This window comes from Oxyura jamaicensis, chromosome 17, assembly GCF_011077185.1.
Source record: "Oxyura jamaicensis isolate SHBP4307 breed ruddy duck chromosome 17, BPBGC_Ojam_1.0, whole genome shotgun sequence".
NCBI lineage: Eukaryota > Metazoa > Chordata > Aves > Anseriformes > Anatidae > Oxyura > Oxyura jamaicensis.
Window position 1 is genome coordinate 4,962,380 of NC_048909.1, and position 18,926 is coordinate 4,981,305.

The 18,926-nt window shown below is 38.2% G+C and overlaps 1 protein-coding gene across 3 annotated transcripts in view; it reads right to left on the reverse strand.

Moving 5' to 3' along the window:
• Nucleotides 1-18,926, reverse strand: part of CDK5RAP2 (CDK5 regulatory subunit associated protein 2) — a 79,459-nt gene that overhangs the window by 34,510 nt on the left and 26,023 nt on the right. For 2 of the 3 annotated variants that reach the window (XM_035342011.1, XM_035342014.1), the window contains 7 exons: nt 13,556-13,653; nt 10,938-11,068; nt 9,221-9,336; nt 7,583-7,711; nt 2,399-2,494; nt 1,609-1,656; nt 796-986 (listed from right to left, as the gene is read on the reverse strand). In XM_035342011.1, the coding sequence (XP_035197902.1) occupies nt 796-986; nt 1,609-1,656; nt 2,399-2,494; nt 7,583-7,711; nt 9,221-9,336; nt 10,938-11,068; nt 13,556-13,653 (809 nt within the window). The remainder of the gene's footprint in view (nt 1-795; nt 987-1,608; nt 1,657-2,398; nt 2,495-7,582; nt 7,712-9,220; nt 9,337-10,937; nt 11,069-13,555; nt 13,654-18,926) is intronic. The other variant, XM_035342013.1, reaches the window with a different exon arrangement.

The window sequence follows — 18,926 nt, forward strand, 5'->3', positions numbered from 1 at the left end:
TTCTATACAACTTCATCCTTGGTATTGTCCAGGTCCTACAGAAATGAGCATTTTGCCTGGGAATGGATTACATCGCAGCGTAGCACATTTGTGCACACATACAAAACATTTTTTACACTAGGATTCAAAACTGACCTAAGTACTTACAACATGGTTCATCCCAGCAGCCCTACAATTGGTTTACACTGGAATAACCAATTAGTCAACTGCAGCACATGGACACAGACTCCCTGATTTGCCGACAGAAAGCAAGCCTCTGTCCAAGCTGTTCAGATGGAAGGACAGAGGCCACAAGGCATACCAGCAATGTCCATTCAGAATTAACACTGCAGTCACTGTAACTCCTTTTCCTCCATCCTCAGTTTCTCACACATATCACTTCTACAGCAATATGGATTCATCCCTTCCACCACACCACCATTCACTGATCTGTGCTTTCTGATATTTAAATATTTTTTAAAAAAGGAAAATAATCAGCACTACATATTATCATCTGTGCCCTTTAGCACTGCTAGCTCCCATCCTGAAAACAATTCCTCTGTACAGTAAAGCTCCGTATATCAATAACTTTGGAGAGTTTTTTTTCTTGTAATGGTTTTTTCATAAGGATTTCGACTGATAGTATGTTTCCTAATTACTTAATTGCATGATAGACTAAAATGGCTCTGAAGGCGCCTTGCCAATCTCTCAGGTAAATTAGACAGTGCCATTATCTAAATTCACTTTAGCAAAATTACTTTATTCTCTTCTCAAATAGAAATACTGTCAAAAGCAGTGCATCTCTCACATACTTACGTAGATTCAAGTACAGATGCTCTATTTTCTCTTAAAAGAGATGTGAGCAAGTTCATCTCTTCTGTTTCATGTTCACTCATCCCTATTCTGCCAAAGTGTTTGCCAGTTGTATCATGTTCAAACTGAGGCTTATTTGGATTCCTATAATGTCTATCTTCGCAGAAACTCTCTGAATAGCTTGATGGAGTTATCTGTTAAAAAATTGCAAACATTTTCTTATTAGACAGGTATGCAATGTTCTATTAAATTCACGGCTGTAATCTTTTTGTAATCAGGTTTTGTAATTCCTGATGACCTTTATCTACATTAAGAAGCATCCACAGACTTTTCACTTACTATTTATTAATAGAAAAACTAATGAACATCTATTTCATATGATTAATTCATAGAGATCAGTTGTTTAGTACTAAGTAGATTTCCCTGGGGGTATTTATCTTTGAGAACATACGAAGCTTCTGGAATGTTGCCTGCAGATTTTAGTGTTTTTTTTTTTTTTTTTTTTAAGTTTACCTTTGAAAAATTTGTATTTAAAGTAACAAATTCTGTCCTGGGGTCTCCAGATGCAAACCCCGGTGGCAAGAACAGAATGCAACTTATAGTATTTACAAGCTGGGAACTTCATTTATGTTACACCAGAGACTACTTTTACATGGGGTTTCTCCAGTAATTCTACCCCCATTTAAATCAATGGGAATCTTTTTATCAACTACATGAGAGTTTAGGCTGGGTCCATTTGGATACAGCTGCATCAGTATACATCAGCACTGAGAGATTAAGATGTTTACGAGGTAAGAGAATCTTTACATCAGTTACCTGTTTATCCACCTCGGAAGGACAATCCATGGAACGCTGAAGGTATACCTAGTAAACAGAAACAGAAATTACAAATTTCAGAGAACAAACCATCATTATTTGTCAACATAACCGGCCACAATGTGCCATTTTGTGTCACATTTGTGTCACATTTTAGCATTTTCAAACAACTAGAAACATTCAGTTTTAATTGCACTCTATGATCTTCTGAGGTTCCTTCCACCGTGATTTACTCATCCAGTGATGCTTTCTGCTACATTGCTTTTGAATGACCAGAGAAGAGGTGATTCCAGAAACTTACGTAAGTATGAAAATGTCTCCAGCAAGTTACCACGATACCAAGTATTTGAACCCTGAAGAAGGACATCCAATATTTTTTCATTAATGAGGGCAGCAGAAGAATCTCGCACAATGTGTACTAGAGGCCTGACTACAAGGGAGGCTGAAGATTAGCGAGGGAGTAACTGAGTGTGTGTGTGTGTGTGTGCATAAAGAAGTACAATTTCAGGGGACTTTCTATCATCCCCATTAAGGAAGATTATGAGTACTCAAACAGGAGGAAATGAGGACCAGAACGGAAGCTAACCTGACTGGAAGCCCTAGCAGCAGAAAAACACAGGCAGAAGCTTTCAGAAACTCTTTAGTATAACAATCAGTTGAAAGCAAAATCAGATACCAAGACGAGTATGCTTTGTTTGCAAAGACATTGTGATCTACAGAATATAAGAATTGTAAAGGTTATGCAGAGAAAAGAGTAGTGTGACATAATGTACCCAGAGCAGAGTCCTACCTGACTGACCCTCTCATAAAATGAACTGTTCTGCATCCTCCTGTCATTGTCACCATCTTCAGTCTGCATCACAGGCTCTTCTGTTGTTTCAAGAAACTACACAAAGTATGGAATGACATGAAAATGTAGCACAAAAAAATACTGTGATATGAAACATGCATAAATAAGTCAGTGACATGTCTTAAAAGAAAACAAAAAAAGCCTGTAATACAAAGTAACAAACACTGAATTAGATTTCTTCAACAAGATCAAAGGAAATTAATACAAAAAACAGGAATGATTCATATTACAATGCAACCTTATCTTTCACATTACTTCATCTTTATTTAACACTTTCCCCCCTCCCCTCAGTTTTAACAAAACAAATGAACATCATTTAACCTCTCCTGACAAAGGACCCCTATCCTCAGTCATGTTCTCACTGTGCCTATTTTATTTTCCCACTTCCAGAATTCCTTTTCACTCGCTACACAATTAAAGCTCTTCTCCAGCATCCAAGACACAGACACTTCTAAAACACATGTAGCTTCCTAAAAAAGACTTACTGTAACAAAGGTTACATCTGCTTTGTCTTGCCTAAACTTGTCTATTTGCAGCAAATGGTGCCAAATCATCATTTTCCCTATTTTTCACAGAGCCCAGTCCGTATGCCAGCACTAATATTTCCTGAGCAAAGAGGAGGAAGCCCCAGCTTTGTTTTAGAACAGCAGCAGAACCCGAGTCCCTGACATCAGTCGGCAGAAAGCAGGACCACGATCACCTTTGGTTTGCTGGGTGTTACACCTGAGGAACAATCCTGAGCAAGGAACGAGATGCAGGTTGCTCATCTCTCACGAGCAGGACAGACCACTCCTGAGTGAGCTATGTATGCCCAGCTCATGGAGAAGAGAATATTTCCACCTCTTTCATAATTTACCTCCTAATCCAGTTTGCTTTGGCAAGAGTACAGAATCTAACCTTGCTGAAGTTGGTTTAACACTAGACATAAGGAAATCTCTATTTAAAAAGAATTATTGTATTTGGGAGTCATATCCTGGCAAAGCCTTTCAGGCAACAACCTGAGTACAACGACAGTCTTTCAAGCAGCTCTGGGACGCACCCCAGAGGACGTGCAGTCACCACATTCCACCGCTCGCCTGTGATGCGACACTCACAGCTGCATTCCATAACCAAGCTTTGCAGTTTTTGTTTTCTCATATCCCACTACGTAGGCAGTAACGCAGAAAAACATGAACAACTTATTCGGGTTCCGGGCTACATTCTGGTACTTTACAGAGCTAAGCTCTTGCTTTCTGGGGGTGTTCTTGAATGCACAGTGGTATGATTTTTGCAGTATATAATGTTTTAGGCACATGTCAATACTAAACTTCAACAAAGGTTCCCAAAGCGTGGCAGACCTGAGCCAGAGAGCAGGTCCAACCACGCAAGCAGTTACAACTCATTGAGCTGGGAGGAATGAGTAGCAGAACAAGAGGTGGACGGGGGATGGATAAAGGCACGTGAAAACACAGCACAGGCAAGCCGCTGTATCACTGCAGATGGCATCCAAACAGCTACATTTAGGGAACTCTGAAATAGAATCTCAACCAGACTGGACATTTATATCAACTTGTTTTATAGCAACTTTTCCCAATCTAATAGGAAAAGACAGTTATTTAAGATTTTCGCTGCTAGAACCTCATTACATATTAGAAACATGCAAGAGTGATGGTGAATACCAATGATGCAACGCCTGGCATGCCTGAACCACAGGCTGGATGTAGCACTGGCACAGTGGATTCAACCTTGCATTAGATAAAAATTTTAGTCTGAAAGCACTAGGGGCAATAATATAGCACTGTTGTGTATAACAGTCATATTTCGGTGTGACTGAGGCTAAAGAAAAATTACCCTAAGACAAGAAAAGCAGAATCTTGAGCATAGTTACAGAAAAAGCAGTAAATTGAGATTACAGGTACAGAGCCTCAGATGACACACTGGCAGGAAAGAAACTGGTGTCTGGAGGTCGTGGATGTGATATTTATAGCTTTGATGGATATAAAGTGCGGTGCTGAAACTTATGAAAAGAAAAACCTGCTTCCCCAGCATCACATGCTGTAAAGTCTTGGCTCAAAGCACGTCAGCCCAATTACAGACGAACAGGATGCTTCGGGAGCGTTATTTTTACTTCCCAAGAACACCGGGAATTGAATGCATGTGGGGGGTTTGTTGTTCTTTTTTAAATTAAGCATGCACAAAATGGGCACATAAATGTATATATGAAATAAATGAGAAAAGCCTTTTTAACTTCCAACTCTTAGCACTATAAACAACTCTAATGGTTTAAGTAAGAGCTAAAAAAGGTAGAAAGGGGACGGGGCAATGGTGCAGCATATTAATATATTTTCCTTTTACTATTAGAAACCTAGGTGCAAAACTAATTTCTGAGTCATGTTTTAATTATCTTGGTATTTTCACTTAGAAATTGTTTCTCTGGGACAACACAAACTAAAGACAGTCAGAAAACTAGAGGTAGACACAGATAGGTCTGTGGTACACCGCAAAGACGTGCATTAAAAAATATTTTTCATTGTAACCATGGGACATCATAGCCAACAATATTAGCTAATATAAAAAACTGCTAAGGTTTAATTTTCCATATGCAGATTCAGGTCAAACTCATTTGTGTATTAAATACATTTGTGTATTAAATTTGTTTGCACATATAACTTATCTGCCCAATGCAACCCCTTTTTCTGACTCAGCATTTTCTAGTGCATGAGTTTCCCAGGCCAATATTGGGCTTCATAAGTGATGCTTCTCAAAAATGAAACTATTACATCAGACCGACAGATCATAGCACACTAATATAAGACATGGCTGAAGTTTGAGCCTGGTCCTATGTCTAAGAGGCTGAAAAGAAACTTTCTGTTCTCCAAGGAATATAATCTAATGTACAACAAAATATTAAAAGAAAATATGTGGCTTATGGCCAGAAAAAAGTCTACTGAGAATAAGCTGCCTGTTTAAAGTATTTCCTTGGAGACTGAAAACCTTGAGAATGTTTTTCTTAAATGAACCACTGATATGCTTGGTTTGCAAAGATCCCTGGAGCCCTGGAGGCTGAAATCACTGAGACTGCTTCTCTCAGAGAAAGCAGATGTTCAGAGGACAGTACAAAACCAACCTTTCTCTATCCTCCTCCTCTCTCCTGTCCAAACATGAAGCCTAGAAATAGAGTAGCAGGGGCTGTTATACCCTTGGGGATGCCCTGCAGAGACCGCGCTGTGCAGATTCATCTGATTTGTGCTCCAGCTTTGTGAAGGAAGAGAAAGATGGGTTCATTTTAAGAACCTACAAAGGGTACATCTTCCTGTGTCTGTCCACATTCCTCTTATAGCACGTTAGCATCATCTCAGCATTGCCTGCCAACAAATTCTAGCCTAAAATACACACAAAAAATAGAACTTGTTCTTTCTGACAATGGTTATTCATACACAAAATATAATGTTGTCACATCCATAGCCTGAAAGCCAGGTAGCTGTTTATTGACAAGACTGATGAACTGGTACCTTTTAAACTAAAAACATTTAATCACAGCTCCTTTAACTTTTGAGCATAATAGTACCGCCACCATTCTGGCACAGGTTAAAATACCATATTTTACTTTTCTACTTCCTTCTCCAGAATTTTGAGGCTTTATTTATATCTTACAAGCTTCACTCTTTGTCATTCTGTGTCTCATTTCACATAGGCAGCTTCTTAAGCAAGTAGCCCTACATGTTCTTTTCATGCTCATACAAATGTATGAGAGCTTGTCATGATAATCTTAGCACAGAACAGAAATTCCTTTGATGTTAACTACTGCATCAGTGGGGGTGCAGCACCCTCTGCAGGATGGCACAGAAAATTACTAGGAATATTAAAGGATGTAAAGTGCAAGCACTTTGAAACAGATCACCCACAAGCTTTACAGAGCAAACCTGTCAAAGTAACACGTAAATTCATTATTTTAATAAAATACACAGCACCCCTAAAGGCTGATCTATAATTTAAGACATACTTCAGTTAAAGGTAACATGAATATGTCTTAACAATGAAAAAGCAAGAATATTTCTGTGACTTCTACTGATTGCTCCCAGTGCATCTGCAGCACATATGGTAACAGACATGGCCCTTTTTCCTGAGTCCTGCAGAAAAATCATCAGTCGTGACAGTTAATGAATTAGGCAATCCCTACACGCACCTGAATCAGACTATTCCTATTTATCTCTTGTTCTTTCGAGTTTAATTCAGATTTAGAAATTCAAGAGAGAAAATGCTACCATCATTATTCCTTTTATATTTTTGTCTTCCTATTCAATATGTAGCATACAAGAACAAAGGAACTGAACACAAAAAACACAACTGAATATACCAAAAAGTAATACCTGCCACATTTCCAGTAATACTTTATAACAAGCTAGAACGTTCACTAGAGTCTACCAGAGCCTGCCGAACATCCTTCAATATTCACGTATAATAAGATACATGGGGATCCAGCTCCCAAAATCCTTGGAACTATTTTACCCAGAACTCTTCTTCCCCGCAGCTAAAGCAGTCTTAACTTTTGGCAATGAAACACCCAGCAATGAGTACTTCCTTGCATCTCTCAGCACTCTGCCACAATGCTGTCCACTTCTCCATTCTCCATGAACAAACAAACATGTTTTTAAGCGGCCCAAAGCGCTAGTCCTACTTTTTTGGCCATTGTGAACCCCCATTGGTTTGCAGGTGGAGAGGAGATATGAACTAAGCTGTCACAGAAATAGGCACAGCATGACGATAACTCTTGAACAGTAGACAAACAGACATTCAGGAATAGCTAAATAGTTCTATAAGATACTGCTTTCTTTGTAAAGCAAAATTAACTCTTCCTCTTTCACTAGACAAAACCAACAGACCACAGACACCATAAATATTTTAATGTGTATGTTGTTTCCTTAAAATCAACTAAACACATCACTGAACACTTGCTGAATTAAGCTGATTCTCTGTTGTGCTAACCTCTTAAAGTTGTTTACATCATTAATTTAAAAAGTTATTATAAGGAATTAGCAATCCAAGCTCCTAGGGTTTTACAGTCATTTTGCACTAATGTAAATGATTCCACAAGGTATATTAGAGGTGAGAGTCGGATTCACTACTTTAACACAGAAAACCTACCTTAATCTGGTTTAATATTTTTAGTGCTTCCTTCCCTTGAGAATCTGTTGTACTGAGTCCGAGCTGTTTTTTCTTAAGTTCTTGATTAATTGACTGCAGATCCTTAACCATCAAGAGAAGATCAGTAACCTGAACAACCCAAGGAAGAACAAGCAAAACTGGTAACATCTGTACTAGTATGAAAACAAATTATGATATACAAATCTCCAGGTAAATCTACACAGCAGAGCTGGAAGGCCTGGCCTTCTATATCTGCTCATGAGGCAACCTCCCTATGTATGAAAACATGATCACGTATTTGTAAGTTAGCGTTCAAAAAATCTAAACTTGGGAGACTAGTTTCCAGCCAAGTTCTTAAGTTAAAATTGCAATTTTCATAATTCAGTAGCAAAAAGAAACCCAAGGGCACCTCACAACAGGCTGATTTGAGAAGAAACACTTTGGTGCAACTGAAATCACCATTACAGGGCAATAGGAACATTCAGAAACAATCTGTTCTTGTATCTCAGACACCCTGTGGAAGACACTACCCATCTGAGTAGTTTCACAGATACAAAATCTGTACCAGAGAAGAAAATCAAGTTCAAGAGTCTCAAACAGGTATTAGTGTCATGGACTTGTAGTATAATCAAGAAAGCAATGTTTGCAGAAGAAAGTGAAATCTTTTTATTAGAACAATTAATATATTTGGAAAAGGAAGATCAGCATTCAGGCATACAAACCCTTTTTCAGGTAAGAAATGGTTTATAAACTTCTTTTACTGATGAGTGTCACAGAACATGCCAAAGGGAATACGTTCGGTGATAAAAGTGGTATAACCCCAGGATGGGACTGAGACACAATCTGTTTTGTTTTTTATTGACACCCGCTCAGTGTAAGGCAAGCTTCTTTCCGTCAGATTACCCACCTCCAGTCTTTGAACACCTGCCTACATTTCAGCTGGCCATGAGAAAGGTAAAACTTCCCTTACGTTCACACCCAAACAATCATATTCAGCACAGGTCCTTATCATAAATTGGTGCACTGATCAGAGATCAATGCACAGGATGCATCAAGAGAACAGGTTTTTGTACTCCAATACTGATTTATTGTTTGACAATCGCCTGCACATTTAATTTCTGTGAATTTCAGTTCTCCTTATGTAGGATGGAGATAATATTAACCTACCTCGGGGTTATTTTATAACATGCCCTATTTATCAAAAGATTTGTAAAGCCTGGGATGGAGTGTGCTATAAAGAATAAATTACAGACACCACTACCATCTTCATGATTAATAAAGGCAGGTGAGGTACACGTTGTTGAATACTTAATAGAAAAACTTTTCTTTGGAGTTGGTATACTTCATGATGACTAAAATATGGTATTGAGCCTGAAACTTGAATCCAGCTAACTAGCATAAAAGCCTTGCAGCAACCCACCCACGTTTCATCTAACTCTGAAGCTCATGTTGTGTAACAAGAACAAACAGTTCGTAAAAGGTGGATCACAAACCACACGGATAAGAATATCACAACCTTTCAGAACTACCAAGCCGTACCTAAATAAAGACAATGCTTCTTTCCATGAGAGATGCACAAACTATAAATGAAGCAGAATTAAGCCATTAAAACCAGTAAATAATAAAACAGATCAATACCTTTTTCTTAAGTTCTTCAAGAGACAGCTGGTCTATCTGTAGGTTTAAATGATCTTGCTCTCCTAAGCAAATACTCATATAGGATGTTTGATCCCCACAGAAAGATAGTGTTTCATCTGTCAAAATAACCAATGACAGAAATTATTTCAGAAACTCTTATTTGTTTGTAGGAAAACAAAACATAAAATGCAAAGGCAGGAGTTTTGAAATAAGCGCCTACTGGTAAATCTCAGGGAGGCCAGTTAAAATGTTTCATTCCCCAAAATAAGCTTTTTGTTCAGCTGAATAAATTCTGTCCTTACATTTCTTTGTGCTTCTGACGCTTGGACATGCTGTATTTTCCGTTGTTATCAGCATGAGTCGTGAATGTAATTCTGCATTATAATTTGCACATTTAGCATTGCAATTAGAAATAATTTTTAGGAAGGATAAGTAAGGCAACAATAGTTATTCTAACCATATTTTTATGAAAACAAACTCGAAGTCTCAATGCAAAAAGCCAGGTTAGACAAAGTCATGGAATTTATTTTGCTTTTAGCTCAAAATAATTGAAAATTAATGGAATTGAAAATACTTGTTCATTTCCTCTACAGCCATATGAATGGTTTGTTACATTTCAATAAATACCTGTTCATTTGCAACACAGACAATTAATTCTGTATTATTCTATATACCTGTATTATTTCATTAAATAGTGAGAAAGCAAATCTAAATAACAACAAAGAGACATCCAAATTCTGCTTCCGACTCTGACACCGATCCCATGGCAGCTGCAAGGACTCAAAGCTTCACAAATAACTACTAATTTTCAGAGCCTTCCTCCCTAACAGCCTCACCTACAGCTCAACTGCTTTTGACAACTGGACCCAGGAGAGCCCACAGGTCCCTTTGACTTCCCCTGGTTGTTCATCACCTCTTTACATTTGAGGTCAGAAACTCTGAAATGGCAGAAGCTTACCTTTTGTCACTTATCAAAGCTGTGAAGGGAATGATGCCAAAAATGAAACTTTAAGTGAAAGGTAAGTGAACAGGTTTTATTGTTTTTTATATATCCCCTACAGAATAAAACAGATGTGTCTGTACACGTGCAGTGAACTATCTTTAACAATGTCCACTTACATCATTCATTGCTTTATTTAAGTGTATATTAAAAACACCTTCAAAGAAGTATAACAAAAAATATATATATTCAAAAGCTCTAATATTTCTGAATAAACTACAAAATAACAAAACTACCAGCTACTTTTTTCTTCTCTGGAAATACTTCTTGCGTTAGGAGTCTAGCAATTTCCTGAGACAAAAGTTCTTTATCGGAGGATTGTGAAATAATTAAATTCCATGGACAGAAATTGATCCCATGGCCACAGATTTATTCAAAGTCAGAAATCTGATTTCTGCAGAAAAACAGTAAATTCTACGGGTACAAAATTGTAGGCAGCTTGAAATGATCACTGCAGTAGAATTGCCATAGAATTACTAACATTTGCTGCAGGGAAAGAGAAAAACTGTGCCTCTGTATATGCCCTGATTGCTCAAAGACATTCTGTTACAAATCCCTCAAATAATTTTCAGTACAGAAGGCCGAGAAGACACCTTTTCACACCTTTATCTACTTTCAAACATTTCTTCTCCATCACAGCAAACTGGCTATAATAAAACCAGTTTTCTTTTGTGCAAGAAGACCAAGGAAAGGGATGGTCTGCACATGTATACAGACCTTGTCGGTTTCTGATGTCCTTAATCTGATCTTCTAAGATCTTCTGTAGATTCCGATTAGCCAGAATGTCTTCTTCTAGTTGTTTGCGTAACATGAAGATGTTGTTTAGCTCCGTTTGCAAGGTATTTAAACTATGGAAAAAGGAGAAAAACAGAAATATATATACATATATATATATATATATATATATATAAGAGGCTGAACCTTTATACCCACACCCTTTCCTTGCTGCTTTGAACTGTGCTGATTGTTTCAGCTTAGACATGACAGATATATTCTACTGGCCAATTTCTGTGTACTTCTTTTAAGGAAAACCAAAATGACAAACTTCTGTGTATTCCATTAGATGGTGACCATGGAAACTTTGTTCCCTTGCTACAGAACTATGCTATACAATATAATGCTCCACTAAAAAAAAAATCATAAAAAAATCACGTTTCATTGAAAATATGACCCAGGCACAATCCAACTATTTTAATTCTTCAGGTAGCCAACAATCTGTAAAACGACCTTTCAAGCTGAAATTGTGTCAATTATCACAACTGAGTATAAATTCCAAAACTTAAAAATGACAATTTGTCAACATGAATTAATTCTTTAAGCAGCTTTTTTTCAACGTAGCCACTGAAGTGCTTACTTTACCATCAGTCACTGCCTCCTAGTTCTCACAGCGTCAGCACATCCAGCTGTCCCCTGCTAGATCTTCCCCATTACCCTTCAACAGCATCGACAACACAGTTATGATCAGTCCATAAAAAGACTTAAGTACACTAAAACTGAAATTGTAATAGTATGAAATAAACTGGATTTAATAAAAAATAACAAGGTGTTATTGAACTCATTGTATTATTTATTTTGACATTTAATTCACTCCAAAGCTCAGTACTTTAAGATAAATTAAGCTGCTGTAGAATTTCCAATCCGCTACAGGGAAATGTCTGACAGTCCAGGAATCTTTCAAACAAAATTCAAATCTATCTTACAGGAGACTACACAGAAGCAGACAGTATATCATACTTGCATGAGAAGAAGAGCATATTGTAGAAATGCATTAATTAAATGGCAGCATATATGAAAAGACAGTCTGTCTTCTGACAAGCGTGCTGTTGTCAGGGTTTTTTGCACAAGAAACATTGCTTTAACCAGCTCTCCCAGGCTAAGGAATATCTTTGAAGAGAGAGCTCTCTTAAACACTCAGCAAAAATTAAGAAGAAAAACCAACCACAACATTACTGAAAGCTAAGTAGGATTTTTCTCCTTTTCCTGTGTTAAAGGTTTTATGAGAAAAAGCATCAATTCTCTGCTTGGAGAGAAAAAATATGCCTTGGTGCTGACACCAGGTAGCTTAATTTGAAAAATACCCATTTAAGTTGCAGTCAAACACAGTGATAATTTTCCCCATTTGAAAGATACCCTAAGAAAAGCCGTTAGCAGAGCTGTTACTTGGTGTTGTCATTACAACACAGCATCACCACAACCCCCTTTACCCACAGACTGTGTTTCAGTGGTAGGGCACCCTTTGCGTGAAATACTCAAACTGGCTTCTTCCTTCAGTGGGTGATTGTTCAACAGAAACCAGTCACAAAAGGCAGCGCTCTTTTCCTCGAGATAAGAAATAATCTCCCTAATCTGACTTCTATCACTATTTCTAATGAAAAAGATTCTATTACCAGCAGCTGAGCTGTGGCCAAGCACAGGATGGCCTTACTATTAACGCGCTTAATTCAAATACGAGATCTCATCTACTTTAGCAGTACTCACTTGCTGGCATTCAAACTATAGGGGTCTATACCCTGACTGCAAATACAAACGTGTTCCCACAAAGCTGGCAGGTACGAGCCTTCAGGCAGGAAGAGCTAGGAGCCGTCTCCCAAATTCGCCAAATACCTAATTAAGATATTTGTAATTATAACAGTAAAACCACATTTTACTAAAACCAATAAGATTGTTACCCAAAGGCTAAGAATTTTCTTTATTTCATACATCTCCTTGACTGCCATGCAATAGTAGGACACAAAGTAGGCCTGAGGTTTCTTTCTACAACGTTGTGTTTTAATTTTAAAAGGCTGAAAAGTTTAATATGCTTTTGAATGTTTTGCATTGAAAATATCCCATGAAAATTTCAATTATTCTGTTTTGTTTAAACTTCTCCAAAAGCTTACTTGATTGTATTCTTGAATATGTTTACATCAAAATCTTCAAAGTGCCACTTTGAAAATAATCATTATCTGTATTTTAGAAGAAGTAAGCTATGGTAAATCTGTCTGACACCAAACATTTCCCTGTGATTTGATTTTTCCCCTATAGTCCAACAAGCACCTTCTCTGAAAATCTGGCTGTTTTCTTTGGTACATAAATGGACATCTGGCTGAGCTGAGAGTCCAATCCAAACAAGTATTTTCAGCATTTAGTCAATTGAGTTAACACAACCTTAATTACAAAAAATATTTCTATTTTAAGGAGTGAGGAAAAACTATTTCTATTTTTTTACAGCTAGTTTATGCTTCATTAACAATTGGCCTGTACAAAATTATGACCACTCCTGTTAAGCTACACTATTTTTCACAACTTTGGCTCTTTGAGTCTAGATTTTCCACCAAAATAGAAAAAACACTTACCTATCAGATTCCTTAAAGGTCTTCACCAGTGTAGAATAAATATTTTGTTCCTTTTTCAAAGCAAGTATCAGCTTTTCATATTCAGATTCTTTCTTTTCCTAAATGGAAAAAAGAAAGTAGTAAACCTCCAACATAATTTTAAGATTGCCTGTGTACAACTTTGTGCAGACACGCAAAGGAGAAAAGCTGAAAGGAGAAATTCTAAAGTCACTAAAGAGGACTGTCCACCTCAATAGCCTCACGTGAATCTGGAAACTATTCAGGATACTTAAATCAGCCATTATTACAGGAAGCTAATAGCATTGTGCTATTTACCTACCATAAGCGAGTTACATATTGAAATACTGGCGCATCATTTTTCTGACAGCCTAAAATCCTTTTTCCCCCAGCATCTTCACTTCCTAAATTTACAGCTCAGCAAGCCAGGAACACGCTGGCTGCTGGCTACCATAGGGGAAGGGAAAGGCAAGTGGAGAAGCCCAATCTCCAAACGTACATTTTAAAACATCAGCCTAACACCCTCTCCATATTCCAGATAAAATTGGCTTTTTTGGGGGTGGGGTTTCTGCAAATTCTGTTCCATTTCTGAACTAAAAGGATTGCACTGAGCTGCCCAAGGATGGACATGTCAGATACATGTTCATTGTGTCCACTTTCTGAACACCCACCGGGGTCATAACAAGCTGCTTTCTCTGCTTGTGCAAAGAAAATCATTTACCTGCAGTCTTGCTTACAGAAGGTATATCACTATTAGAATAAATCCAGGCTCTTGCTCAGGAAATCTGCTACTTGCTCAGGAAATAACCTGCTAAAAGTTCCCAAAACCTTTTTCAACCCAAAACAACCACTCAGCCACTTTTTCAGCAGGAGGCAAAAAATGCAGCTATTTAAAGGAGCTTGCACTTATTGCATAAAAACATCTAAGATATCAGTCGGCTCAGAAGAGAAAATAACTGGGATATTTATATCTAATTTAGAGGTATTCATGTCAGGCACAGTATCTTCTGTCTCTGAGAAGAATGGGCCTTGTTGCTTCTCTGTTTTCCTTTTGTACTGAAAACTGAAAGAATGAACAAAAAAGCACCCCAGCTAGTGGGGATGTGTATGGCTCTAGTATGACACGATTACTCTAGAGAACAAGAATGAGAGGTAATTCTGTCTTCTCCATATTACAACCTCAAGACTGGAAACTAAACTCTCGAGAGATACTAAATCATTAGTGAACAGATCATTAACAGGGAAGAAATCTACACCCAGGAGTTTTAAGCAGCTGTTATTACTCCAATTGCAGTTGCTAAGCCAGGAATTGCAACAAAAAATCAGCTATAGTAGAATCTCGTTAATTCACACTAACGATGCAAACACTGTTAATTTGAAAAATTCAGTATTCTGCAAAGTAAACAGTACAAAAGCAAGGACAACTGTTGTTTACTTTTAATTATTTACGCTCGTACTTCAGTGTGCTAGCAAACATGTTAAATAATATTTTGCAAATGTAATCAAGTTTTGATCAAATTACTTCCGTTGAGATAATCTGCATACCAGATCTTATACCGCCGACAGAGCAGCTCCTACCACTTAACCCTGCAGATTCCTTGAAGAAGGGACCTTGCCTTTGCATGTGCTCATCATGTTCTGCTGCCATTATCCTGAGCGGTAGCTGTACTGTAACAAATGCTTCCAGGTTCTGGTGCAGTTTACACATTAAATACTATTTTGTATATGAATAATATCAAGTTTGTTATCAAGATGAGCAGAGACAAAGCACACACCAATGATTTCTGCTGACTGAGTGCTGAGAAACACAAGGGAAAACTGTCTGAGACAGGTGATCCACAGTCCATTAATAAGAAAATCTCTTAAGAAAAAAATGTATCAAAAAGCAAATCTTACAGGCTGAGCTAAGGACTATCACCGTGTTGGAATCTCAGCCTTTTAAGAACAGTCACTAGACGTAAAATACACAGATTGCAATTTAATTTGGAAAAAGTTTGATCACTGACAACAACACTGATCAATGACACAGAAAGCAACAGAAAGAAATAACTCTTCTGACTTAATTTAGTTGGTTAACAGTCTGTTAAAAGTTCTGGTGAACTCTTCCATATGTCTGATATAAGCCTTGCAATTATTACTGAAGGCACTACAGAACTGTATCCTAATTAAAAGCTCCTTCTGAAGCACTGGCAAAGTAATGTCACTCTGAAGAGTTTACGGTACACAAATTAGATAACGGTTGTCACCAATTGTTCAGGGTCTACGAGTGCTGTATTAGCAAAGTGGTGTTACACAGAACTGTGCTCCTTCTCTTACATTTCTTTCAAAATTCACATGTTAATTTAGTTCCACATTTACACCAAACTCCGCGTAACCTCACGAAACCCTCCCAACTCTATTTTTCTCCATTCTGGGAGACGTGAGATGTTTCCTAATTCCAATGTCAGAGGCTATAGGTAAATTCTTACAAACCCTACATTCAACTAGCCAGGTAGAGGTTAGCAAAATCACGAAGTATTGTTCGTGATTTTTCAGAATTTTTCATGAATAATAAGGATGAAAAGATACAGCATTAAGGTTTTTTGGTACATTATTACTGTCACTTCTAAATAAAGCGTAGGAGTGAATTATTCCAATCAACTCCCCAAAGGTACACAAAACATAAGGCAGCTCCGTAACTTACATAGACCATAATGCTGTGGGAGTTAATGAAACATTAAACCTCTTGACACATGGTGTGAGGGAAAATGTGTTAGAAGAGATAGCTGCAAGACATCCAGGACCATATTGCAGTGAAAGATTTATATTCCCGTGAAAGCAGGCAATCTAATACATTAAAGTCTATATTTAAATCTGAAATACTATTGCTAAGCAGCAGTGGTAGAAAACATAACTTATTTTCATTAAAAGGTTTCTCAAATTGTAAGCAATGAAAGTAGAAGGTTTATGTCTCCACAATAAGTAACTTCCTGGCAAAGTCACAAAAATATCTGGTTGCCTCACTGAACCCTCTGTTCTTTGCAACAGGCCTTGGGATCATTTCAAAACCTCTGAAGGTTCAGGGATGGATGACTGCGAGAAGGCCATAACCTACACCCCGCCACGGCTTCATCCCTCCATCCATTCGGGTCAGAATTTGGTCATTTCTTCTAACCTTGCAGTGAGCTGTGTGGATGGTCCACCATAAATGAAACGATCGCTAATAAGATTAAAATTGCTACAGGCCAGTGAGTCAGATATCTAAAGATGGAAATGGCTGTAGCCAAAGACTGTTGGTGACTTTCAGACGTCATCGACTCAACACGGAAAATGTCAAAAAGCTGATGGCTCTGAGGAACTTACGGCCCTTCTTGCTGCTACAGAAGGCAAACCTACTGGACTATAAACAGATCTTCAAATGTCACTTCACCACTAACTCCTGTAAGATGAAATTTCCGCTGGTAAGTGAATGGTGAGGTACACCACCACCATCCATTCCCCTCATCAGGCCACTTTCAGCGTAAGAGGTAAAAAGCGACATGGTTGAGGGGTGTGAAGACATGGATACTGACAAAAATGTTCACTGTTTTCATCTGTAAGCTAATCTCATCAGATCAGAAGCTGAACTACCTCCCAGTTCACAACATCAATTTAAAGGGACCAAAGGTAACAATTACAGTGCACTGATTGCCAATTAATAGACAAGACACTCGTATTAAAAAAATTAACTACATCACTTTCCAAAATCAAAATGACTCGGCAACAATATTCACATCGCATCAGTTCCTGCGGTTAAGACACGGCTGCAGTACCACAACAGTAGCACCAATTCCAGCTGTCAGGACACCCAACAACTGGAACGCTCTGGCTACATCAATGACTTTCAGGCTTTGGCTGTAATTTCTCCAACTGCAGCAAACGAGACATCGCAACTGTATGCACACAGTATTTTTCAATTCCCTGACTGCACAGTATTAACTCCCTAAATACTGGAGTAATTAAAACTAGAGCCAAGCAACATGCTGATCGTGCAGGAATTACCAAGTGCGGTGTGTTTGCAGAAACATCAGATTTGCCTTGCAATGCAGCAGCCAACCTCAATTCCTGCTCCACCCTCAAGTGGAGCTCCCCTTCTCAGAAACAGACGTTAAGGAAAGTTATTACAGCAAATCCAAGGACTTTTTGTGCACTTAGAGAAGTCAATTTAGAATTAAAACTCACATCACTGTGGCCCCTTACTGCTGTATGCAAGGTTATATGTGCAACATAACAGAACCCAGAAGCATAGCTAAAGGACTGAGCAACAGGCACCTTTCTCAATTTATCTGCTTTTCTCAGTATTAAAATGAACTGCAAAGGTCTCAAGGTCTCCACTGCTAGAAATATATTTGCCTAACAAATGTTCCAACAAGAAGAGCTTTGTAAGTAAAGGAGTGTTGGTAGTGAGAGAAGAGCATTAAGCACAAAACCAGATAAAGTCTTCAAAATTATATTGAGTCGACTGCGCTTCTAAATTCCTTGGCTGTAAAAAAATATTTAATTCCAAGGCTTCACAGATACCAGAGTCAGCAGTTGCATGACTAACCTAATCATCAGTGCTTTTGCACACTCCCTTTCTTTCTCTCTAGCCCATGACAGTGGCTCAAGAATCCAAACTTTAATTAGAAACTGTCATTTATCTTCCCTGGCCTGGTCGAGGCACCCAGCAGAGCTTTGGATGTTGGTTGCTTTAAAATTTATCATTACATTAAAATAGAGTTAAAAGGTATGATGAAAGAGAGAAAGTTCTGCATCTCTCAATTCAGTTTCTTCAACTTTAGAGATCAGTGAGGCCAGAAGAGCTTGGTTTCTGTTCTCTCTGGTGGGGAGGATCCAGCTGTGCGTTTGTTGAGAGTTGATGCAGCACTGCAAAGTCATCAAAGAGCCCAAGGCAGCCAATAAGAGCATAGCTCTGGATAATCTGTGTCCAAAAACTTATGATTAATATGCTGAAATGGGTTCAGAGAGGTGATATCTTACACAGAGGTTGAGCTGAGAGGACAATGGATTGTGATTAGGTATTGTTCACAATCACTAAGTGAACCAGCAACAGAGAATAGATTGTGATTAGAAGGTGGGTACTGGGTCATTACCATGCATGGCTTCACTTGCCACTGTTCTCTCTCCTGGTTATGCACCTGTATCAGAAGTGGGGTGTACAGAGGGAAGTTAGTGTTGGATTTTCATTAATTCTGTATGATTTTCCATCAGCCTTAGGTCCCTTCCTGACAGAAGTTATGTGCATGCACTGCGGTTTGTTTTACAGGGGTAAAATTTCTACCTAGCCTTTCCCAGACTTCATTTTCTGTCTGTATATCCATCTGCACTTCAACGTACTCTGCACTGGTACCCTGGC